The following is a 26,933-nucleotide window of genomic DNA, read 5'->3' as shown; positions in this document are numbered from 1 at the left end:
AGGAGAGCCCACGCTGTACCGCTGGTGCAGTCCTGCTGCTATGTCAAGCTACGTAGTGGTGTTGGGAAAGGCATGCCAAATGGATTATCGTCACGAGCATTGCAGGCGGATAAAGCTGCCACTCGCAACCCACTGGGGAAACATTTTATGAAATTTCGAGTTTGTGCACGTTGACTCACTGAAGGAAAACTACCGGCACTACAATAACCATCAGGCCACCGTAGTGGCCACGCCCATTGGGGCGGGAACATTGCTACTGATAAGAGTGCCGATCAACCACCAACTCTGATTATCCCATCACCCATGAGGAAGTGCTCACGCACGAAACGCGTCGGGTGGGATTGCAATCAAGGCGAAGCACCTTTGCTGTCTGCATGCTGATATTCCATTAAAGAAATTGGACGATATTCATACCTTGGTGGGCCCCTCATTGCAGGCAACTCTGTGTGTTTAATAAAGTGCGGTGCAGTCTGAACCGCGAGGAGAGCCCACGCTGTACCGCTGGTGCAGTCCTGCTGCTATGTCAAGCTACGTAGTGGTGTTGGGAAAGGCATGCCAAATGGATTATCGTCACGAGCATTGCAGGCGGATGAAGCTGCCACTCGCAACCCACTGGGGAAACATTTTATGAAATTTCGAGTTTGTGCACGTTGACTCACTGAAGGAAAACTACCGGCACTACAATAACCATCAGGCCACCGTAGTGGCCACGCCCATTGGGGCGGGAACATTGCTACTGATAAGAGTGCCGATCAACCACCAACTCTGATTATCCCATCACCCATGAGGAAGTGCTCACGCACGAAACGCGTCGGGTGGGATTGCAATCAAGGCGAAGCACCTTTGCTGTCTGCATGCTGATATTCCATTAAAGAAATTGGACGATATTCATACCTTGGTGGGCCCCTCATTGCAGGCAACTCTGTGTGTTTAATAAAGTGCGGTGCAGTCTGAACCGCGAGGAGAGCCCACGCTGTACCGCTGGTGCAGTCCTGCTGCTATGTCAAGCTACGTAGTGGTGTTGGGAAAGGCATGCCAAATGGATTATCGTCACGAGCATTGCAGGCGGATGAAGCTGCCACTCGCAACCCACTGGGGAAACATTTTATGAAATTTCGAGTTTGTGCACGTTGACTCACTGAAGGAAAACTACCGGCACTACAATAACCATCAGGCCACCGTAGTGGCCACGCCCATTGGGGCGGGAACATTGCTACTGATAAGAGTGCCGATCAACCACCAACTCTGATTATCCCATCACCCATGAGGAAGTGCTCACGCACGAAACGCGTCGGGTGGGATTGCAATCAAGGCGAAGCACCTTTGCTGTCTGCATGCTGATATTCCATTAAAGAAATTGGACGATATTCATACCTTGGTGGGCCCCTCATTGCAGGCAACTCTGTGTGTTTAATAAAGTGCGGTGCAGTCTGAACCGCGAGGAGAGCCCACGCTGTACCGCTGGTGCAGTCCTGCTGCTATGTCAAGCTACGTAGTGGTGTTGGGAAAGGCATGCCAAATGGATTATCGTCACGAGCATTGCAGGCGGATGAAGCTGCCACTCGCAACCCACTGGGGAAACATTTTATGAAATTTCGAGTTTGTGCACGTTGACTCACTGAAGGAAAACTACCGGCACTACAATAACCATCAGGCCACCGTAGTGGCCACGCCCATTGGGGCGGGAACATTGCTACTGATAAGAGTGCCGATCAACCACCAACTCTGATTATCCCATCACCCATGAGGAAGTGCTCACGCACGAAACGCGTCGGGTGGGATTGCAATCAAGGCGAAGCACCTTTGCTGTCTGCATGCTGATATTCCATTAAAGAAATTGGACGATATTCATACCTTGGTGGGCCCCTCATTGCAGGCAACTCTGTGTGTTTAATATATATATATATATATATATATATATGCCCAAGCCTAATCGCTGTTAAATGTAATCCTGAGTGAATTTGCAATTTGTATATATATATATATATATATATATATATATATATATAGCATACCATGGATTAAAGAGATCTCCCTGTCAACCCCCTCTGTGGTCTCTGCTCTTTTTCTGAAGGAGTTACTTGTTATATATTGCGCGTATGCCAGAGACGCGCTCCAGAGACCCCCGCATCCTGAAGCTGACCTTGGTTCCACTGGCAACTGCTGCGGCGGACTCTTCACATTTCCAGGGTACTGGATTACCAAGGCCCACCCTGGGGCCAGAAGGAGATGGGGCGGTGAGGGAGCTATTCCGGCTCCACGTTGGGCGAGACTGTACTCACGGTCGAGCACCCGCCGAACGGATTTCTGTGCCACGGAGGTTGATGCGGTTGGGGGACCCAGGGGGACTCTGACATTCCATCAGTTGCAAGGGATTAAGGATGGAAGACATCGAGAAAAGCCATTTTCCGCTATGATTAACTTTTAATCACCCGCCTTTCTCACCTGGATCCCTGATGCATCCTGGGAATTGTGGTGCACAAGTACCGAGTGCACTGCAAGAGGAGAGAAAGGAAACTGTTCCCGAGGGCGGGGCGGACCTGAACCAATCAGTAAGGGGCCAATACTTAAACTTGATGTTACCTGCAGCTGCCCGTGAGACTCTTGGCGCTGAGGAAGGCATATGAGATGCCGAAATGCATTCGCCTGTTAAGAGAGCATACCATGGATTAAAGAGATCTCCCTGTCAACCCCCTCTGTGGTCTCTGCTCTTTTTCTGAAGGAGTTACTTCATATATATATATATATATATATACACATGTAGAGTGAGCCCAAACATCATAGTGGGTATACAGGAGAGGTATCACTGTGACTTATACAAATGGAGGAATCTGGGGCTAATAAGCAAAGCAGAATTAGCTTTTCTCAAAAATGACTATCCAACTACTCCCCAGCTATATCTCATTCCAAAAGTTCACAAAAACCCAAAGGAGCCACCCGGGAGACCTATTATTTCTGCCATTGGCAGTCTGTTTGAAAACACCAGCACATTTGTAGATCATTTTCTCCAACCATTTGTTAAAGACCTTCCGGCTTATATACAGGACAGTGGTGACTTTTTGAGGCAGATATAGGATTTACAGTGGGAACAGGATTTTGTGTTTATGTCTCTGGATGTACAAGCTTTATACACGAGCATCAGACACACAGATGGGCTGCGGAACATTATTTGAATAAACGTCCAATAGCATTGTACCAACACTCGTTGATGTTACTACAGATGGTGGAGTGGTGCCTAAATAATAACACCTTTTTATTTGATAAACTGCACTACAAACAACTGCAAGGTTCGGCAATGGGCACTTGCTTCTCCCCCAGCTATGCGAATTTGCATATGGGCTGGTGGGAGGAGCAGGTATTAGCCGTTAAACATGAGGTAGAAATGTCAGAAAATGTGGTGCTATATAAGCGCTACATCGATGATATTTTCATCCTGTGGAGGGGTACCATTGAGAGTGCAGAGGCATTCGCCAAAGACCTGAATGAAAACAGCCTGAATTTAAAATTTACTAGCACAACTAGTAAGGAAATGCTCCAATTTTTGGATATAGAAGTATATGTACAAAATGACAGAATCCAGACTAGAACCTATAGGAAACCAACAGCGGGAAATGCAGTGCTACACGCACAAAGTTTCCATCCCACTAAATTAAAGGAATCCATTCCCTTTGCGGAATGCTTGCGTATGACACGCAATTGTAGCACAGAGGAAAGAGTCACCAAGGCCAAAAAAGACCTATTTGAAAGATTGAGTAAGAGAGGGTATAAACCACACACCCTCAAAAAAGCTGAGAGCAAATGTAACACCAAAAATAGGAAGGATTTACTATTCACCAAAGATATGGAGAGTAAAACTACCCCAACAACCGTGACTGGTAACCCCCCAAGACTGATAACTGGCTACAACATGTACCACAATCGGGTCAGAAAAATCCTGCAGAAACATTGGCCCCTGATTAAAAATGATCCTTTAATAGGACACCTGAATGGGAACAGACCTAGTATAACATTTAGGAAGGCCAAATCTATGCGTGACCAACTAGTGTGTAACTCCCCTACACTAAAAAAACCAGTCACTTGGCCCCCACCTCAGAAAGGCTTTAAAAAGTGCATGAAGTGTAAAGCCTGCAAACAAGGGCTAAACATGAAGGAGGTGCATGTACCATTCAGGAACAAACCCTACACCATCAGGGGCGGCTACTCATGTAAAACGGAGTATGCCGTATATGTTCTGGTCTGCAGCTGTGGCAAACGCTATGTTGGGAGTACTATTCACCAGGCACATGTGAGAATTCTCCAACATTTGCGCGCCATCACAAACAACGATCAAACGTACCCTGTGGCCAGGCACATAAATACTATACATGATGGGAATATCAAACATATTTCCTACTATGTGATAGACAGTGTTCCAAAAAACCCTAGGGGAGGAAACCGCAGACTAGCCTTACGACGTCTTGAGTCAAGATACATAATCTTGTTAAATTCAAAAATCCCGAATGGATTGAACTCAGACGAAGCCATGACTGTCCACTTATGAATCCAGAATAGAGCCCTCTCCGACAATTTAATCTCATTCCAGTTTTAACTCTGTACGTTTGAAAACATACATTTAATTTTGAATTTTGTGGCACAATGTGAGCGATTATTTTGTTTATTATACTAGACACAAATATAACCATATGATAAGGTAGCCACAGCACATACATTTGAATGTCAGGCACAGACACGACCATAACCGTTGATATGTATATGCACAGCAATAATTAAGTCCACTTGGAGATAATGTTATAGGTAGTATTACCTGTGAATTAGTATTATTATTTAAATTAATTTGACTGTGCACCAAAGTGATTTAACATGACTGGCTACAATATTGCAACAATGCACAATGAAATGTAATTGTTTGAGATCTAGCCCCTAGTCATGGAAACTTTGGAAGGCACGCAAACCTGATTTAGAACGTAACTTTACAAATATCCTGCATCAATACATTGTGTATATAATTTTGCGTGGATTACGTTAATATTTGCAATATGACAAATGTCAGTAGTAGGAATAACATGTAACCATGTTGGTTTTGTCCGTAAAACTACAGACTCTTCTGTGTCTATGCTATTAGTGTGCTTAGCCATGACTCACTCGTTGCCATAACGACGAACAGCCTATCATGATGTATGGCTCTGCTCGTGATGTGTCAGCATGTAATGCATTATAAAAACGTATGCCAATTACAACAGAGTTAAGTGAGCAAGGCGGAGGCTTCCGCCGAAACGCGTCTGTGCAGCATGTCGGATTAAATCTTTCCTTGAGTCAAAGTCACGATGTCAGTGCCTTCCTTTCATCAGAGGGAACTGGATTGGTAAACAATATATATATATATATATATATACACTACTATTATAAAGTGAGAACTGGGAACATTTGAGGCGGGTAAACTCGGGAACCACAGCGCCAATCCAAACATCCAATACATCATTGGAATTGTCAGGGTAAGCTGATGGACATAGGCTATATATCTAAAAGAAAATATGTTATAAGGGCAAAGTAACTTTTTGGGAAAAGTAGTCCCTTCGAAGTAGCGCCAGCTAACAACGTGCGTGCTGACATCACGGGTCGGTGGCCAGGAGCGCGGGGAGGAGCGGCCAGGAGCGCGGAAGCAACAACCTGCGAGGGCCGGAGCGCGGAAGTGACACCCTGCGAGGAGTGGACAGGAGCGCGGAAGCGACACCCTGCAAGGTTCGGAGCGCGGAAGCCACACCCTGCGAGGAGCGCCCAGGAGAAAGGAAGCGACACCCTGTGAGGTCCAATTCACATGGGGTAGGAGCGGCCAGCAGCGCGGGGAGGTGCGTCGATATCGTCATGCTCAGGGGAGCGCGAAGAGCGCCCAGGGAAAGGAAGCTGTAGGGAAAGCCAATAATCACGCAGGAGAGAAGTTGAAGATGGACGTGAGTTTATTAAGATGCTCTCGTCTTAAGTTCCAGGCTAGTAATAACAATAACAGTTCCCAGCCTCAACTCCCCACATTCCACATATTCAAAAGACAACACAGTGACCCAATGCACGAGCTTGTCACGAGCTACCACACACCTGAGCGCTCGTGACAGCTCACATGAACATATATACATACCCAACACACCTTCCCCCCCTTAAAAAAAAAACAAAAAAAAACTAGTTCATCACAAAATCATTAAACCGAACAGGTAAACGATGAGAACGTGTGACTCTAGTATTATCCGAGTTACATTCAGCATGTACACATTCCCCTTTATCTCTCTGTTCCCCAACATCCAAAAAAACATTGCTGTCAAAATCATCCACCGATTGACTAATCCCATTAAACAGAGAAACTCTGCTCAAATTCCACACAGAACCACCATCAACCCTGACCGCATTCCTAAAGACTTCAATCACTTTCCTTGGCCTTGACCAAACAGGAAAGCCTTTACTCACACCCTCTTTCTTTTTAATGCGAACAAGATCACCCACCTTAATAGAACGACTGGACGTAGAACCAATTCTCTTAACCATGTCATGTTTCATCTTATCTTTGTACAACTGAACCCTGTGTTGAACAGCTTCAAAATCTACCTTCAAACAATTTTCAAAACAAGACAAATTTTTTTTTAACCACCAAGGAACTAACTTTGTACTAGGCTTCCGTCCTCTTAAAAGCTCAAAAGGAGTGACCAATGTGACTGAGTTAGGTGAAGTCCTGTAAGCTAACAACATGGATTGTAATGCAACTCTCCAATTCAAATTTGATAGAAAGTTGAATGGCCTCTTTGATCACACGGTTGAACCGTTCAACCTGGCCATTTGCTTCAGGATGGAAAACCGCAATCCTTCTATGAATGATCCCACATTTAACAAAAAACTGTTCTATTTCCTTGCTCACGAACTGCGGGCCATTGTCAGTTACAACTTCCTGAGGAATGCCCTCTCTGCAAAAAATCTCATCCAAAAACTCTATCACTTGATGAGAAGTGACCTCTTTAACCATCTTGACCTCCGGCCATTTTGAATAATAGTCAACAAGGACAATACCAAAGGCTTCCTGTTTGGGCAAACAACTAAACGGGCCTATGATGTCTATCCCCAATTTCCGCCAAGGACCTGAAGGTAAATCAATAGGACAGGGTTATGGACGTAAAGCAACCGCTGTTTTGTCACTGTTAGAACAAAAAGAACATGAACACACAAAATGGTCCACACAAGAGTCAATCCCTGGCCACCAGAAAGACTCCTTTAAACGTCTTCTGGTGAAAGATATCCCCAAATGACCCTCATGGGCAATCTCAAGTAAAGTGTTCCTAATAGAAAAAGGTGGAATAATCTTGTCTCCCCGAAGAATCACATCACTCTCCACAGCAAGTTCTTCCTGAACTTTAAAAAAACCCATCATATTTCCAGATAATTTCCTCTGTTCCGGCCAATCATGTACAAGATAGTTCTTGACATTACACAATTCCAAATCTTTACTCATTTCTTCCATCCAAACATCCTCCTGCAAGGCAAACCGTTCACCGCACACTAAGTTGACATCATGAAAAGTGAAAGCAACTTCACACTCCTCTTCGTTAACCACTTCAGGAGGATTCGTATCAGAAATCAATCTGGACATGCAATCAGCATGTACATTCGCCTTACCCTGAACATACTCAATACTGCACTGAAAAGATTGCAATCTTGAAGCTAATCTTGCAAGACGCGCCAACATAGTTCTGCCTCCACCTGGAGCCATGAGATACACAAAGGGCTTATGATCAGTTTTTATCAAGAATCTCGTACCCCATAGGAAAGGTCTAAAGTGCTCAGCTCCCCAAACACAAGCCAGCAACTCTCTTTCTATGACAGAATAATTCTTTTCGGCATCTCTCAAGGCTCTTGACGCATAGGCAACAACCCATTCTCTCTCACTATCCTTCTGCAGAAGTACTCCACCCAGACCAGAAGAACTTGCATCTACCATAATAATACATTTCACGCCAACCACAAAAGGTTTGAGACACGGAGCATTCACAACAAACATTTTCAAAGACTGAAAGGCATCTGTCATTTCATCAGTCCAAACGAACTTAGCATTTTTCTTCAATAAACACCTGAACGGGTCAACCTTAACTGAAAAATTTGAGATAAACTTAGCATAAAATTCGATAAGACCTAAAAAGGCCACCAGTTGTTCTTTCGATGTGGGCACGGGAGCATTCGTGATACTCTTAACATGATTTTTCTTTGGTTTGATTCCCTTTCCACTAATAGTATGCCCTAGGTATTCCACCTCTTTTTGCATTTGTCAAGACGTAGTATAAGACCTTTCTCCGCTAAAGCAGCAATCACACACCTCAAATTATTGTCATGTTCTATGTCATCTTTTCCATGCACCAAAATGTCATCTTGAAATGCTATAGCACCACTCAAACCCTCCAAGGTATCCTTCATGAGCCTCTGGAACACTGAGGCTGCGCTCGCCAATTCAAAAGGCATGCGACAAAACCTGTATAAACCCTCAGGCGTGATAAAGTAAAGTAAAGTAAAGTATGAAGTCTTATATAGCGCACGACTTACCCTGGGGCATCTCGGCGCTTGCTTAGGGAACCCGTCCTGGTATTCCCCTGTGAGATAGCCCTGGCAGGGTATCCACAAGGTGAAAGCCAGGCATCCCACCGCGAGGGGCCGTTGTGGAGATTAAGCAAGCTATTGCCCAGAGTCGCAGAGTGTGAACCCGTGAGCTGAGAAGGCACCGGAGCGAGAATTAACGAGTCCGCGGAATTTTGAGCCCAAGACCCGCCGAGGCGGGGAATTGAACCCTGGTCCCGGACCGAACTCAAGCTCCAGGTCTGCCGCCTCTAACCCCTGAGCCACACTTCTCCTGATAAATGCAGTTATGCTCTTAGACTCCTCAGCTAGTACCACCTGATGATAGGCACTGGCTAGATCAACACACAAGAAGACTTGTGCACCAGCCAGGGTCGAAACCATTTCATGAAGGTTGGGTAAGGGATGCGAATCCACCCAAATGGCACCATTGACACTGCGGAGGTCAATGCATAACCTAAGTTCGCCAGTAGACTTAACCGAAATTACAATAGGGGAAACCCAAGGTGACGCCTCTATTGGTTCAATTATATTTTTTTCACATAAATCTTTTAGCATTTCTTTAAGTTTGACTCTATAGGATAGAGGAACATTCCTTACTCTATGCCTAACAGGAATGGCATTCTCATTTAATTTGATGACATGTTCGAACCCTTTATAACGACCCAGAGTGCCACTGAAAACATTAGGAAAAGACTTGCGTAAGCTCTCTACCAGCAGTGAACTATCCCCAGCAACATTTGAAACATTCAACGGTTGCACAACATAAACCGGAGGATTAGCTCTAGGATCAATTTTCATCCCTAATTGGTGTTGGTGTGGCCAACTTAAAAGTGATAACCCAGATCTTGACACATAGATTTTTGCAGATGTGTGTCGGTCAGAGAATTGTATATTTGCAATAAAATAACCTATTAGTTCAATCTTGTGGCCTGTGTAGCCACCAGGAGATACATCAGATTCGAGTAACTCCCTATTCGGAAACTTTTCTCGAAAAACACTTAAAGAAATTATGGTATACCATGCACACGAATCTACGAAAATTTCCAGACTCACATCATCAATAGTTATCATACAAGATGGAAATTTTGTACAGTCCCCATCCTCACATACATTGATAACAGTATTAACTTGAAAAGTTTCTTCATCGTCCAATTGATAACCTTCACAACATTCATGTATACAATTCATCTTCCCCGATAATGACCTACAAAATCTTGTAAAATGGCCTTTCTTGTAGCATTTCGAACATGTTTTTCCTAAGGCTGGACAATTCTTACAATCCGCTAAGTGTGCATCACTTCCACACCTAAAACATAATAGCTTTGAGGTTTTCCTCTCATGTTTTTGATTCCTGAATTTGTTATCATTTCTAGGAGAAAATTCATTTCTCTGTGAAAAACTTTTCTTTGACTTATCAAAATCTTTAGATACACTAAAGACATCACTTTTATCATTTCCCCTAATCTCCTTGACAAACTTCTCTGAATGTTCTATTGACTTCGCAATGTCTATGGCATTATTAAGAGACATATCGGAAGTTGTCCAAAGACGTTCCGGCACTTTTTTGTTGTTAGTCCTCATCAAAATCTGATCCCTTAAAACTTGCTCATAGGATATGTGCTCAAAATCACACGTACCAGCCAAGGATCTTAAAGCTGAGACAAAATCTTCTACAGGTTCATCTGTGCGTTGCTTCCGAGAATAAAAAATAAACCACTCCATGACAATATTCGTTTTCTTTCCATATCTTAAACTTAACTGTAATGAAGCATATTCCTACACATTAATATTCCCCGGATTTACTAGTACTGGTAATGTTTTGAACTCTTTCAATGCTATTCCACCCAAACAATGTTTTAACAGTGATAACTTCCTTTCTGGTTCACACTCCCCCTCTTCCAACACGTCTACGTAGGCTAAGAAGACAGGTTCCCAAATCTCCCAAGCCATGGGTGGTTCACCAGGTGATGACAAGAATGAAGGGGGAGGTACAATGCCAGACATATTAAATTCAAATATTTAACACACTTTATGTAAATAAGTCTAAATGCAGGATAAAAGAAAATGAAATGTAAATTCAAAAATTTAAATTCAATTACAGTCAGAACACGCAGTGTGCGTGTCACTGAAAACCTTTCAATTAGGTAAATTTTCCTCAGTATGGTTTCCTCACTCGCGATGTAAAAAAAACAAAGGCTGGAAGTTTGCGTGATGGAAACGTGATGAGACGATGTCTCTGCGCGTTGTTGTTTCCACGTTGAAACGCAATGAAAGGAGCGTCTCTGCACAGCGAGATCAGCAAGTCTCTAATGCTCCAAAGATTGCGCGATGACGTCAGACGTCGCGCTGGGTCAACGTCGTTTCAAATGCTCATGCGCAAACCCATGCGCGCGGACACTGGCAACACAAGAATGCTCACGAGTCCACAAAGTTCGAAGTTGACAATTTCAAACAATGCCATAAAAAAGTGAGTACATTTTCCTTTAAATTCCTGCTTGAAAAAAATAAATAAACCTTCCGCTCCCCAAATATTGCAGTGGCTCCGCGCTGTTCTGAGGTAATCCTGAAGGCGCAAAGCCGATCTCATGCAGAGGAAAAATTCAGGAAAGAAGACAAAAAAAAAATCTTGTTCCTCTGATGTTCCTCTGATGCAGGTAAAGAATCCCGCCCGTCGCCAGTGTAGGGAAAGCCAATAATCACGCAGGAGAGAAGTTGAAGATGGACGTGAGTTTATTAAGATGCTCTCGACTTAAGTTCCAGGCTAGTAATAACAATAACAGTTCCCAGCCTCAACTCCCCACATTCCACATATTCAAAAGACAACACAGTGACCCAATGCACGAGCTTGTCACGAGCTACCAGACACCTGAGCGCTCGTGACAGCTCAAATGAACATATATACATACCCAACAGAAGCGACACCCTGCGAGGTCCGGAGCGCGGAAGCGACACCCTGCCTGGTCCAATTCACATGGGGTAGGAGCGGCCAGGAGTGCGGGGAGGAGCGTCGACATCTACATGCCCAGGGGAGCGCCATATTGGTGAGTACCTCAAGCCTACCCGGACAACGTCGGGACGGGCTGCTAGTATATATATATATATATATATATATATATCTCAAACCACTAGTATATGTAGTAGACCTTTGTACTTACTACCATTCCTATGTGATTTTAGAGTTTATCTCTTTGTATCTCTTCCTTGAGTGACTTTACAACGTGTACATTTGCAATTTATTTCTGTTTGTATCTCATATGTAACTCATGTAATCCAAAGTCCTTATGTAACGCAACTGGTTCTTTTGTAGAGCGCTCTGACACCTTTGGATAATGTTCGCGCTATATAAAATCGCATTAAATAAAATAAATAAATCACTCGTGAATAACAAGAGAAAGGAAGTACAGAGGCTTCTACGCCCCAATGTTTGTATAAGTTGGTGACAGGCAACCAAATCGTACAAACAAAATATACAAATATACGATGCAGGACGGCAGTCCCAAAACGGGGCTAACATCTTTAATAACTTCGCTAGTTTTACGCTCACCTGAGAGTAAACGGTGGCTGCAAGCTTGAAGACAGTCTTTTCGATCTGATCCGCAGCTGGCAGCGGCTGGTCAGGACTTGTGTCTGAACCCAAGCGAGACCGCTTGCAAGCTAAAACTAGAGCCTCAACGGGATCAGCACCCCGTTTTCGCTTCACCCGGAGTACAGCTTGGGAGGCAGGGAGGACAACAGCAACCTCCATGAATATCTACGACAGCAGTGCCTCTTTCTATGTCTATTACCTTCTGTGTACGAGACAGGTAGCTAGTTGAGCATTGTGTTATCGCGGGATATTGAAGCAAAGGCTGACTGGTAGAAAGGCTTCAGTACGTCTGACATGGGCTGCTCGTTGCATGCCACATTTCTTTAAAAATAAATATATTTAAAGACTATGTACTACTGAATTAGACTCATTTTAAATCTCATTTTATTTGCCTATAGTTTTAAAACGAACGAATATGTATTACATTTCATTAACTGTTTTGGGTAAGGGTCATTAATTGTAACAGAATTTTAGGAAATGTAAAATCGTTTAAGTTTTTTTTTCGCAAAAATAACCTAAATTCTATTTTCAGGGTCTCTTGGGGAAATGTCATGCCGCTTTAAGATGGCCGCTCCAAAGGCTCTTTTCTCGCATAGGAACTCGAACGAAGTGTTGTGCCGCAGTGCATGCTAGGAACATGGCCGCTCCCATGTACTCAACGCTGTGTGGAGCCTGGACTGCTTGATAGGTGATTCGTACGTTTTCAATAGTTGACAGGTTAATGTAGAAGTGCCATGTGTTTGTATACTCGCCACTAATTTAGGTAGTAATATCATAATTACGCGGGTATCTGTAATTTTCCCTGTTTTGTCTCAAAACATTTTTTTCGGTAAAAAAAAAAAAAAACATGTTTTAAACTAAAGGCAGTTTCCCAAACATTGCCATACTTTTTGAGTTATGGGGTTTGGGGTATTTAGTTGCCTGTGCGCGCGTGTTAACTACAACATCTGACTGGTTGAGTAGGCAGGGCTTTCCAATTCACTATAGTCGGTGAGTTTGTGGTATTTTTTTTGTGTGCATATTTTATATAGCGCGAACTCGACCCGAAGGTATTGGAGCGCTTTACATGAGCACCGTATTTACATTGCTATATTACAGTATTGTGCTGTACATAGTTGCACTTTACAAGTTAGTAGATTTGATGGTTTAATTAAAGACGTGATTCTGTTAAAGGCAAACTACATCTGTTGTTACACATGTGACGTGCGGGCATTGTTCGACAATGTTTGGGACCTCTTATGCTTCTTGGGTTACTAATATGTGGGCATTCTGAAGCATGAAGGTGGGATCTGAAATTTCTTTCAGACTAAGAAGCGCGAATGGTCCGAATTTAAAAGGAATCACAGATATCCGTAAAATCGGACGGTGCGTGTTTAGGTTCTGTCGTTAAAATATTTTGACGAATTGCAATTTTTAACGTTGCTCACTTTCACTTTTTGCATAATTCCTACCCTCAAGGGCAACGTCACTCGCATAATTTTGGCCTGTTTGTTATGCAAGTGTGCTGTTAAGTACTTTTGTTCTTTTAAGTAGCTTTTGAAATAGATTCTCAATCTAGACTGCGGAAGATGCCGCAGGGAAGATTAGCATCTAGGGTGTAAAATTTGTGGATTAAATAAAAACAGTAGGCAATTGCTAGTTGATCGGTTTCATTTCCCAGAGCGCCGGGACAACGTCTTCACTGTACGCGGCTGGCGCCTCGACAAGATGGCCGCCTTCCGCTTCCTGTTCACCCCTTCCGGTTCCGTCTAGTGGAACACTAGACCGTTACCACATATCTCCCCCCTTTATGCAACAACAATTAACTAGATTAGACACTCTTACTTGTTGTCCATTTCAAAGTCCTTGAATCTCTCCGGAATCCTTACTACTCTTCCTGTTCTCGTCTTCATCACTCCTTTTCCTCTTTCACTTCCCTGCTCCTCTGACAACCGGCCACGTGTCTCTGTTCCTTCATGGGTACTTCCCGTCCTTTCCTTTTCAGTTCCATTCTTGCTCCTGCCTTTTGCTCCACCTGTTTCTCTGACTCCCCCGTCCTCTCTGACATCTCTATCTTATACTTGCTGCGTGCCTTCTTCTACTTGCTCCGTGCTCCTTCCACAACATTCTTCTTTGCCTCTCTCCACATTCTCTTCCACTTCTTCTGTCTCCGCTCCCCACTTCAAGATTTTGCTGCATTTCGCCATTCTGTCCTGCTACCACACCTTGCCGTCGCTGAGCAGCGCCGATCTGGCATAGGGCTCTAGAACTTGTAGAGGCGGTGTGAACTTACTTTCCCCTTTTCTTTTAAGGTTTGCCAATTTCACTCTTACCCAATCGCCCTTCTCCAGTGACACTCCGTGTACGTTATGTCTCTTGTTGAAATGTTTGGTGTACGTCTCCTGTGCCTTCTCCAGATTTCTCCTGACTACGGCTGGCGACCATTTACTCTGCACAACCATCTTCCTCCATGCCGCATTGTCTTTTGTAAATGGCTCTCCCCCTCTCAGTACCTTGAACGGGCTGTACCCAGTGCAGCCTGGTGTGATGCGGTAGGCCCACAACATCTTGGGCAACTCCTTCTCCCAGTCCAGTCCATCATTTATGGCTGCGTGAATGGTGCCCATTATCACCCTGTTGAAAAGTTCCACTTGTCCATTTCCAGCTGGGTCATATGTGGGTGTATGCTTGACCTCTATTCCATTCCTGGATACAAAGGCTTCCCATTTCACTGACGTGAACTGCGGCCCGTTGTCGCACGTTATAATTTTCGGAATTCCTTCCTTGATGAATAAGGCTCTCAAGAAGGTTATCACCGTCTCGGTATCTACTGCTTCCTTCACTTCCACCTCTGGCCACTTGGAATACTTGTCGATCAATACAATTGCGTACTTTTGTATACCTTCCATGTTGAGAATGGGTCCCATGATGTCGACGGACACCATCTCCCATAGCCCATCCGGCACCGGGAACTTTCCTAACGGTGGCCTCAGCATGCACTGGGATTTGTCCCCTTTGGCACAAGACTCACATTGCTTTACATATCGTTCCACTTGTGAGTCGATGGCCGGCCACCAGTACGCTTGCCGAGCCAGAGCCTTGGTCTTGGTGATCCCCTGGTGTCCTTCATGCAACAGGGCCATCAAATGATCTATTATTCCTCGGGGAGGAATCACTTTGTCGCCTCTTAGAAGGAACAGGGGATTTTCCCCCAGTGACAATTCGTCCCTTACTTCCCAGTATCTCCTTAATGTTTCCTTGAGGTGTCTCTTCTCGGGCCACCCATGGACAACGTACCCTTTTATCGCTTCCAGATCTTCATCCGATTTGTAGGCCTCTTCCCATTCTTGCGCACTGATCACCTTCTCCATATCCTGTATGCTAGCCACCACATAACCATCCCATTTCGGGGCCTCTTGCTTGCTCGCCTCCTCCATAGCCGCTGCTCGGCTCATGAAGTCAGCCACCTTGTTCTGTGGCCCCGGTATGTGCTCCACGTCGTACACGAAGTCTAGCAAGCGAAGTCTCATTTTTGCAATCCTTGGCGTCGCATGTGCATGGCCACTAGAAGTCAAAACCTTTATCAGGGGCTTGTGGTCGGTTCTAACTAGAAACTTGGCACCCCACAGGTACTGCCTGAACCGTTGCATCGCCCATACCACAGCTAACATCTCTTTTTCGATGACGCTGAATTTCTCCTCGTTGGGCGCCAGAGACCTTGAGGCAAAGCTGACCGTCGATATCTTTCCCTTTCCTGATTTCTGCATTAACACTGCTCCCAGGCCACGGTCACTGGCATCGGTGGTAAGAATGGATTCAGTGTCCGGGTCAAACCCTTTCAGGGGTATGGTTTCACTCATCTCCTGTTTCAGTGTGTCGAATTCCTCCTGCTCTTCCATATTCCATTTGAAACCGTTCCTTTCTTTCAGTAGTTGGCGCAAGCAGTGCGTCTTGCTGGCAAAGTTGGGAATGAATTTGCTATAATAGTCGGCCATCCCCAGGAATGATCTGACGTCCTCCTCCTGCCCCGGGGCTGGCGCGTCCAGTATCCCTTGCATGTTGGCTCTCTTTGGCTCAATGCCTCTCTCACTCCCTTCATGACCGAAGTAGGTTACCAACGGTACCCCAAATTTGCACTTGGACCACTCCGCCGTCAAGCCGTTCTCCTGCAACGTGCGTAGTACCGTGTGCGGCTTCTCATTGTGTTCTTGTTTGGACGCTCCCATGACCAGAATGTCATCCTGGAAGAATTGAACACCTTCCACCTTCCGAAAGAGTCTATGCATACGTTTTTGAAATACAGCGGCTGCCAATGCCAGCCCAAATGGCATCCTGACAAACTTGTAGCAACCAAAGGGCGTGATAAACGACGTGAGGTGACTGCATGACGGATGGAGCTTTACCTGGTGGTAGGCAGATGACAGGTCCACTGTAGAGAACCATTTTATGCCCTTCGTTTTGGCCAGCATCTCGTTGATGCGGGGAAGGGGAAACTTGTCGACCAGGATGTTTTTGTTGAGTTCCCTGAGGTCGACACACAGCCTCACCTTTCCGTTTGGCTTTTGAGCCACCACCAAAGGCAACAGCCACTCCGCGCTCTCAATGGGCTGTATCACTTCACTTTTTTCCAGTCTGTCGAGTTCTGCCTGTACTGCCTCCTGGCATCGGAATGGAATGTTCCTTAATTTGTGCATGAATGGTTTGGCTCCCTCCTTCAACCTGATGAGGTGTTTGTACTTGGCCAATTCGCCTATCTGTCCATTGAATACCTTGGGGTATTCCCTGTGCCAGGCTTCATTGTCGCTTCTCCCTTCCATGTTCATTAGCATTACCTTTTCTATGCCACCCGGTTTCAGTTGTATTCCTAATGCTCCTTGGGCCTTCCAACTGAGCACTGATGGCCCTTTTTCCGCACTGTTCAGTTTGCAATTTGCTTGACGTCCTCTGAACTCAAAAAGCAATGGGCAGTAGCCTAGGATAGGTATTCTCTGCCCCGTGTACGTGACAGGTCGTAGATCCGTGGGACGCAGCTCCTCCTTTACTTTTGTCACAAATTTCTCTTCCCACACTTGCCTTTGTATTATGGTGATGGGGGCTCCACTGTCTGCAATTATCTCAATGGGCACACCTCCTATGTGCATGTTCAACCTGGGTTTGTCCGACTCTATGCATCCCACATCCAACACCTGGGCATCAATGTAGAGGACTTCCTCCAGTTCATCCTCCTCCGTCTGGTTCTCAACTTCTTCATGGTGTTCTTGATCTATGTATCTGACCATGGCTCCCTTGGATTTTCGGCGGCATACCTTTTCATAATGGCCGAAGACGCTACAGTATGCACATTTTGCCCTGAACGCCGGGCATACTTTGTCGTTTCCCATGTGCGACGTGCTTCCGCACCTGTAGCAGCTAGGTCGTCCGCCTCTCCCCGTTTTTAGGTCGAGCTGGTAAGCATCCGTAGGATGCAGTCCAGATCGACAACTATAGTTATTGACTTCGGGGGAATGACGGACAAGAGGGTGCCATGCGCTTTTCCGCTGGATTTGACCTCGTGCACGCGCACGTTGGCTCCGTCTACATTTGCAGCAATTCAGCCGTGCATGCACACAGTCACACACGTGCGCGCACACACACACACACACACACACAGTCACACACACATACACACAGACTCCAAGACACATACACGCACGCACACACACATACACAGCCCCCCGCCGCCGCACGCGCACACACACATGCCCCCCGCCCTCGCAGCTCAGCAACAAGGTGAAGCCCCACTCACCGGCTTCCTTGGTGCGGCGGCTCTCCTCTCATCGGCAGCTGCAGGGCCCGGCAGCAGGACTCTTCCTCCCTCCTTCGGCACCGGGGCGCAGGGTAGGCTCCTGCCTGCTCCGGTGCTCAAAACAGCCGCGGCTCTTCCGTGGGAGGTGGGGTAGGCTCCCGCCCTCCTACTTCCGGTTTCCGGTTGTCCCGCCCGGCCTGCCTGACTTCCTGGTCGCAGGCCGGCGGCGATGTTCGCTTTTTTAAAGATAGTTTGGGGACATCACAAACCTCCCTTGCGTTTGTTTATTTGAATCTGTCACATTTGACCGGAGCCTTCCAGCATACCCTATGCCACCTTACACTTCCTGGGCGGCCTGGCAACCTCACTGGTGGCTACTGCTACATGTACATGTGCAAGGCAACGCGATCAAACCCTGTGCGCAGCGCCGGTGTGAAGTAAAACGGTTCACCTCCATGTCTCCGGTCCAGAAAACATCACTAACTTATGACATTTTGTGCAAGCAGGATGCGTGTTGTCTTTTTTGTGTTTTGTGGCAGTTGTGTACTTCATGTGTTTGGTTTGTTGTGTGACCGTTGAGCACAGGCTGCCTTTTATTTACCATGCCATAAATAGCGTATGCTGCTTGTTACTGGGCACACAATATTAGTATCCACTTCACTGCACTTAAGCCTTTCCTTGCCGTTTTCCCCATCCATCCTGGCTGTGCCCCTCGCGCTCAAAGCACACTCATCCAGGTGAGGTGAGCAGGGAGCACCGTCATCTCTGCCTCCTGTCCTCCACGCACCCTGCCCGTGCCTCATCGTCGTCATACTCTGCATGACTCTGTGCTTCAGGTCATGTCGCCTCTTTTGCAGGTCATGTGACTGACGCGGGCCACAGCATTCACCTCAGCTGAGGGCAGCTCCTACGTCAACTCTGAAAGTGTTGCTTGTCTGGAGGGCCAGGGCCTCAAATAACCTTGTCTCCGCCTTTATGACTACTTCACCCGTCGAGATATTCAACTCTGTATGGCAGAACTTTCTCTTTCTGCAGCCCTGGGCTGTGATGACACCTTGTTGACCTTGAACTCTCTTCCTGCTCTTCTGTATTTCTGTATACTCGCTTTCTGCTTTTCTTTCTGTATGGTGCACGTAGCGCCTGCCTGCGGTTGACTGTGTTTATGCGCTATTTTATAAACTTATGGATTCATGGAAGAGTTTGTTTGGGTGACATTCTCGCCCATTACACTGTTTAATTCTCGTATGCCAGTAACTTCCAATAATGCCACTATTTTGAACATGAAGTTTGTGTACTTGTTTATTTTATTTCGAGCACTGTCTGAATCCGATACGTTTATTAAGAACATACCTAAAATTGGAATGCAACATGTAAGGTGCTAGTCTGAGAGCTGAGAGCAAGTCTTTTTCACCTAGACATACACGATCTGTAATGGTGTGTAGGATTGTTTGAAAACGTTGATTTATCAATGTCATTTAAGTAGGTGCAGGATTTCGGGTTGGGGTTGTTAACATGCACGGAGGTTACATTTAATTTGAGGTCATGATCATTTTACTTGCCTCCATGGACGTGATTCACCAAAATGCTAGGGCTAGCAGAAGGGACATCATACGCCGTTTGACCTTAATAACATCACAGGTGTGACATCACATGACCGATGCCCCAGAATTTTGCAAGAAGGTCCTATCGCACAACAATAAGCCTGACAGTAAGTGAGTTCAGCTTGCTGCATTTATCAATGAAGGCTGAAACTGTACGTTGTTGGATTAATTAATTCATGTATTTCGATTTAGGTTAGACCTAGTGCTTCAGATAGGATGAAAAAGGCTCTCTAAAAGGGGCATGGCAAAAGAAGTGTAACTAGCAATTTCTTCAAAGAGGCATGGGCTATGTATTTGAGAGCGTGGCTTAAACATGTACACTGAAATCTTGTGCTTTACGTAGCATGCCACCTGACCGGCATTGGGTGCCTCTGTGAGTTTATTTGCAATGCAATAGGTCTCACTTTTGCACGAGTTTAAGCTATTAGCATTGTAAATGACAATGCCTTTTATTTATGTTTTAAAAACAAAAACATAAATAAAAGGCATTGGCATTTACAATGCCAATAGCTCTAACTTTAATAATGCGAGACCTATTGCATTGCAAATGCTTGTTTGGACTGTGCTTCCAGCTTGGGTGTTCCTTCTGTTATCTTGGCCTCTTGGTGGGTCTCTCTGTTTTGCCCGTTTGCCTTTGCCAGGCGTCATTACCCTGCAGACCGTCTGTGTCCCCCCTGTATCTTTCCGGGCTGCTTGAGCGCATCGCTTGGACATTTCCGCTTTCTTTACCAAGGCCCAAACCTCCTTCAGGGGGGCCTCTCCATTTACCCACAGTTTTTCTTGGATGTGTGTACTGGACGTGTGCATTATGATCTGGTCCCTTATCAGTTCATCATGCAGTGTGCCAAATTTACATGTCAGGGCCAACTTCTGCAGTGCTGCTACGTACTCATCGATTGTCTCTCCGCCCTCTTGTTTCCTCTGGAAGAAATTATGCCTGTCGATGGCTACGCACACTACCGGCCTGTAGTGCGCGTCAAGGTCCTCAATGGCGTGGCGAAACACGTCTGTGTCGGTCGCGTCTCTTGTGCCTTTGACGATGGTGTCATACACTCTGAGCCCCTCCGGGCCCAAATTGTGCAGTAGGATCTTCCTCCTCCTCGGGCTCGAGTACGCTGCTTCACTTTCGTCTTCTAATACTTCTAAATAATTTAGGAAATATCGCTTCCAGTCTTCCCACGGCATTGTGGGGTCCCCTCTTTTCGGGAGAAAAGGCACTATTTGGGTGAGGGAGGTGGACTGTGTCGCCATCTTGCCGTTTCCTCTGGGGCCCGCTTGTGTTGGGATGGTCCGGCCGGGTGGGCTTCCTGGTGCCTGTCTTTCTCGCTGTGCTCGCTGCCGGCAGAACCACCCCCTATAGCGCCGTCAGTAGCTGGGAGCGCTCGTGGGCTGTCTCGGTCTGCTGTGCCGACTGTGTTCGATCCTTCCCCCCTTCCTTGCTGTGCCGCCAGTGTGCTGCGTGAGGTCCACCAAACAGTGAGGGGTGGGGCCTCTTGTGCTTGGCTGGGTGAGTCGCTGATCCCCTTGTGTGCTTCCCTTGTGGTGCGCGGTGCTGCCTTTTTTCCCCGCTCTCACCGTGACGCCTTTTGGCCAGACGGCAGTTCCGCTGACTTCTGGGCTGTGGCTCTACGCCAATGTGGTGGGAACGCTCTTGTTCTCTCGCCGGGGCTTGCCCCTCGTCCTCTGCCACGCTCCGGAACGCTAATTTAGCCTTTCCCCTGTCTCTGTTTTTTTGGGGTTTTTTTTGTTTCTACCTCGTGGGGATATTTGTTTTAAATCCCTTGCCTCGTCGCCATTGTAAAATTTGTGGATTAAATAAAAACAGGAGGCAATTGCTAGTTGAGTCGGTTTAATTTCCCGGAGCCCCGGGACAGCGTCTTCACTGTACGCGGCTGGCGCCTCGACAAGATGGCCACCTTCCGCTTCCTGTTCACCCCTTTCGGTTCCGTCTAGTGGAACACTAGACCGTTACCACATAGGGGACTTCACTCAAATGGCTCTATAACTTCCTGAACGATGGAGCCCAAACTATCCCTCTGGGCCCCTGCACCTCCGGAAAGATGTGTTGGGGTAAGGGTGTGCCACAAGGCTTATGCTTGAGCCCATCCTTGTTCAACATATATATGGCACCCCTTGCAAAGACTGTAGAACCCTTTGGTTTTGGAATCATATTCTATGCAGGCAATACGCAGCTGGCTCTCACTTTTGATGCTGACTGTGTACAAATGGATCAAGCCCTCTCTATGAAAGCCCATATTTTGTATACCACAGGTAGGTGTTTTCATAATATGCGACTCCTCTGCAGAATCTTTTCCATCTCTACCGCTCTCTTCGAGAAGAATTTTAGTTCACACCTTAGTAGTCAGCCAACTAGATTAGGGAACTCTCTTTTGGCAGCAGCTAATGAAATGCTAGTGGCTAAACTCCAAGTGGTCAGAACACGACAGCTAGACTCATTTACAATCTTCCGTCAGATACTCCGACCGCTCCTTCACTGAAGTCGCTTCACTGGCTGCCAGTGAAGAAAAGGAGCATCTTTAAGATCTGTTGCCTTACACTCAAGGCGATAAGGGACAATGGCCCTGGTTATCTCCAAAAGAAAGTTAAACTGTATGTTCCCACCAGAATTTAAGATCCATGGATAAAAACTTACTGTGTTCCCCTGCATCCACTTGTCTAGATGTGGAGGGAGATCTATTTTCTTTCTTGGCTCCTGTCTTCTGGAACAGACTCCCTGTGCACGTTCGTGTTTGTTTGAAATATTGCCAATTTAGGAAACTATTGAAAGGTACCCTCTTTCCATGAACTATTCATTATGTCTGCTATGGTGTGCCGTGTCGAGATGCCACCAGGTGATTCGAGCGCTACATTAAATTAAATTAGCATAGGTAGCGTGTTCAGATAGTATTTCCAGCTCACTGAACTATCACATATTTGCCACAAGAAGTAATGAATTAAGTGAAAGGGTTCCCGCTTTTAATGCTGAAAACGTTGTAGACCATACTGGGCACATCTTTACCTCTTTCCTATAATTGATTCCCACCATATTGATTAGATTAGAATTAGCTTCTGTACTTCAATTTCATTTCAGTTGGCAGCCAAATGGTATGATACTTGCAAGCAAAGCAAAAGTACTATCCTGCTCTTGTGCTTATTTTTTTAGCCATTTAATATGTATCTATGAACAAAATATAGCACACACAGTTTGCCGGCATGCCTTTGAATACAGCATGCTTGTAAATACACAGTGGATCGACATTTTGAAGAACAGATGGAGAGAAGCAAACTTACAGACGTAGGTGTTATTTCTCAAAACAGTTTATAAGTAGAGATGCCTGTTTGCTTGTGGAAGTGTTTTTTCATACAGATTAGATATTTTTCTGTACATTTATTTTTCCATGACCTTTTTGGATGTTTAAGGTATTTGTGTGAAAGTACTTTTCTGCATTTTGAATAGGGGCTTCAAAGAACCCCACAGACAGCTCTCCTGTTGAACCCTTGGTATGTTTTAGCAGAGTTGGTTCTCTATTACCTTATCTGGTGTCACCATTTATTTCAGATTTTTCCTACAGGGCACCTATTCCGTATCCATAACTCTTATCTACAGTTACATGCTTATTGATTGATGTTGGGATCTAAAGCTTTGTTGTGCCAAATGTTGTCAGAAACTTCAAGTTGTAATATATGTCCATAACTTTTTCTCAGAATTCCATATTTCTTTGCCAAACAGTGTAGCTGGGGTGTGTACATTGTTCACATCTTGTCGTAGAGAGCATTGCTGGGCAAGTACACATTCAGTGAAGGATGGCAATGCTTTGTTTTAATTAGCCAGCGACCTGGCCATGCTTAACGCTGTTATTGTATGTTATGCCTCATAGGGTCGCAGAAACTTGAATTCATATGAGTGAAATCTTCTACACAGTGAACCAATACTTTGCATGTGTAGCACTCTACTGCTTGACAACTCATCTGATTGCTAGCGCCCCACAAGTCTGAAACTCACACTGATGCACTGTTCTTAGAGTTTATTTGTTTTCTAATAGTTTATTTGGTGGGTGTGGATGCTTTCTGGGATCTTGAATGGCTCTGTGAATTCAAAGTTCGTTGTTCATAAATGCTCAGTTTTGGAGGTCATTAGTGCGAATCCTTACAAAACCGTCTAATTCATTCCGTCCTTTCAAAATTGAGCACCGTAAAGTGTCGCATATTAATGTCTTTTATTTGTAGTGTTTGGAAATGCCTGAATATTGGTATTTGATTATATATGAAATAAAATATTGTTATGTATGGTCATGCCCCTCGTTCAGTTCTCTCTGGACTTTTGTCTTTTCAGGGAAAGTTTATGGTATTGTCAGCTCACATGTTGAGATTCTAGGTATGTGTATACTGCCAAGGAATGGTGATTAGTGAACCACGTTTGCGAAGTAATGGTGTGTCTGTTTGAGCACCAAGGTATAGACCAGTGATTATACAATTAAGCCTACATGGCTCTTGTTTGATATGCGCAGGAGTGTTTACAGTGTGACTGGGAGTGTGTTCTACTATGTTTGATCCTCCTATTTTTGTTTGTGTTTGGTGTTTCTGTCTTTTATATATATTGTAGTTCCTCCCACACTTTCTTTGCAAACTTGGAAAAGTCTTAAGAAATGGTAGAAAGATTATTATTAGTTTATTTTTTATTTTTGCCAGAGCCAAATGTTGGTATTGAATAAAAGAAAATTCTTCTTTTACATCTGCTGTAAGCCAGAAGGCATGTCATTTGAACCATCTGACAGTCAGTTGAAGATTTACAGTGAATCGCCTTCATTGAAAAGGAAATTTCATTGAAGACACTCAACATTCAGTACAGTATTAAGCAGGATCAACATTTTAGACAGCTTCCATATTTGTACGTGGTAACAAGTTGGTGTGTGATTTGCAATTTTAGACATAATTGTAATGGGTGTCCTGGAGTACAACACACTGCTTTACATGGAAGTAAGATGCATGCCCCAGACATGAGGGTTGCAGGATGAAACATATTTAATAGATGTTAAAAATTTTGGTCAAAGAGTGTAAAGATTGTGATAGAAATGATAGGGTTAGAATTGAAGAAAGCATTGTATATTTGGTGGTGAAAGAAATGAGTAATGCTTCTTATATGGGAAAGATGGTGAATGCTTCTCAAACCATCCTTCTAGGAAATACGATGGGAGCTTGTATGAATTTAAAATGTAACATCCATCCCGATTCCTCTATGCCTTAGACATTAGAGTTGACATTCTCAAGTCATCATTAAAGTACTTAAGTTATCCCCTGTCATAAGGAAATAGTTTATTAAATTCTTTCAGCCCTTCACTGTATCAATGCTCACAATATACGATGAACCAGTAACCCCTGATTCCACAATGTGGGAGATAGCACTGGAACATACGCAATGAGTCAAACCTTACTGTTCTTTACAATGCAGCATAAAGGTCAAAAGTATAATGAATAATAATTCTGTTTTTCAAAGGCTAACAGACAATAAAACAGGTCAATCTAATTTGGCCTAATAGAAGTGGAAGTAATTTGGGGTTTTACCTGAGACTATTGTACAACCTATTGTAAACATATTGAAGCAACTGCTACTTCTGGTTAATTGGTTTTCTTTTCAAATATCCTGCTTTGATGTTGCCTCCTAAACATTAACCATACGTTTTGTTGATTGGAAATACTTATACTTGGAAGCTATGTTCTGAATTACTTTTATTTATGAACACTCATGTTGTTACACCAAAACCATAACCATTTTTTGTGGAGACTAATTTTCCGAAGATTCAATCTTTGAAACTCACTTTAGTGGATAGCTAGCTACCATGAATATGTTATTTAGATAAAGTTTATTGATCTCTATTTAGATGATTAATTTCATCTTTATTCATTGGTTCTTTTGCAAACAGTCAAGTGTTAAAAGTTTAAGAATGACCTAGCTCCATGCTATAATTGTACTCACAATTATAATGCTAAAATACCTAGGGCCTGGTGTATGAAATTTCCATTCACAAAAAGTGGTTGCAAATTGTGCCTCTACGTTTTGTGAATGGAAAGTAATTTCGCGAACCGACATATATATACTAATAAGTCGGTTCACAAAATTCGGAATCCTGGTGGGTTGCAGTCCGACCTACCTCATCTATACTGATGAGGTAGGTGGGAATTTGTGACAAGGTGTGAATGGATGCAATCACTGGGTTGCAGCCTGCTGGGGTCAGCCAACCACGTCTGTGATCTGATTTGAAATAAAATCAACATTTATTTAAATGGAATCTGTTTTCCTTAAAGGAAAATAGTTCCATTAAAGAAAACAAATACTTAATTTTTTGTTTGTCTCTTTGTGAACTGGCAGTGGACCACTGCCTACTCCACAACAAACTTTTTTAACCATTCACAAAGAGGAAGAGGTCCCAGAGGACCCCTTCCCATTTGTGAAGGAATTAACGTCTCCTTTGAGGTGTTGGTAAAATTTGTGTTTTGCTACTGGTTTTCAATAGCAAAACATTGATACATACTTAATGAATCGCTTTTTGGAAGGGATGCCTTAAACATGCCCCTTTCAAATAGCGATTCATTGTGAGTTTAGTACATAAAATTCATTTTGCAGTCACAAACTCTTTGATTTTGGGAACGGCAGGTTTTGCAACCGCAAAATTGCTCTGCTCATTGACCCTGTGTGACTTATTTAGAATTGGAAGGATGAGGGACATCTATCAAAATTGGCAAATATCACATTTTCTGTATTAAACGTGCACTGATTTCGGTGGCACTAGAAATAAAGCAGATGGGACATCTGCCACTTTTTGGCAAATGTCCCACTCTGCGGCTCTCTAAGTAAGGCTTTTAGATGGTTAAATGAGGTAACAGTTGGAAGACACATTCTACTTCTTTAGTACTGAATTAAAAAACATGTGGTTGTGAAATAATTCTCCTTAGTATCCTGACTTGCTTAGGCAAACCTCTAGCTTAACCCACGTGGAAAGAATCTCAATTGTTTTCAGAAGTGCTACTACTATTTATGGAATATTATCCCCCGTGTTGGGACTGAGCGCAGTTGTATTTCTCCTGCCATCATCAACCTCTCATCATTGCACACACTGCTTAAACACTCACCCAAAAGACCTGATTACTGAAAAAGCGGTGGCACCATATGGAGACTGTAACCATTAAGAAGGGTGGCTGTCCACAGTCAGGGTCTCTAGGATACCCCAACACTTACTGGCAGCTAGAAGCCACATGCATGCAAGTTCTGCTTCCGTATTGCAGCTCACTCTGATGGGACCTTGTCACCATGCCAGCACACCTAAAACTAATGACCAGTCGGGGAGCGGGCTATAAAAATGCGCAGTCTCAGAAGGGAATTATC

At 44.6% G+C, this 26,933-nt stretch overlaps 2 protein-coding genes across 2 annotated transcripts in view; one reads left to right on the top strand and one right to left on the bottom strand.

Annotated features, from left to right (window-relative positions):
* SLC7A6OS (solute carrier family 7 member 6 opposite strand) overlaps positions 1-12,397 on the bottom strand; it is a 73,035-nt gene extending 60,638 nt beyond the window's left edge. Inside the window, exon 1 of the mRNA XM_086947750.1 lies at positions 12,146-12,397. Coding sequence (XP_086803876.1) covers positions 12,146-12,346 — 201 coding nt within the window. The 5' untranslated portion in view covers positions 12,347-12,397. The remainder of the gene's footprint in view (positions 1-12,145) is intronic.
* A 397-nt stretch (positions 12,398-12,794) lies between these two features.
* PRMT7 (protein arginine methyltransferase 7) overlaps positions 12,795-26,933 on the top strand; it is a 479,021-nt gene continuing 464,882 nt past the window's right edge. The window contains exon 1 of the mRNA XM_086947749.1: positions 12,795-12,875. The gene's annotated coding sequence lies outside the window, so the exon portion shown is untranslated. The remainder of the gene's footprint in view (positions 12,876-26,933) is intronic.

Source organism: Lissotriton vulgaris, chromosome 12, assembly GCF_964263255.1.
Source record: "Lissotriton vulgaris chromosome 12, aLisVul1.2, whole genome shotgun sequence".
NCBI classification, from domain to species: Eukaryota; Metazoa; Chordata; class Amphibia; order Caudata; family Salamandridae; genus Lissotriton; species Lissotriton vulgaris.
The sequence above is the reverse complement of the archived record's forward strand: the minus strand, read 5'-3'. Positions and strand labels throughout refer to the sequence as shown.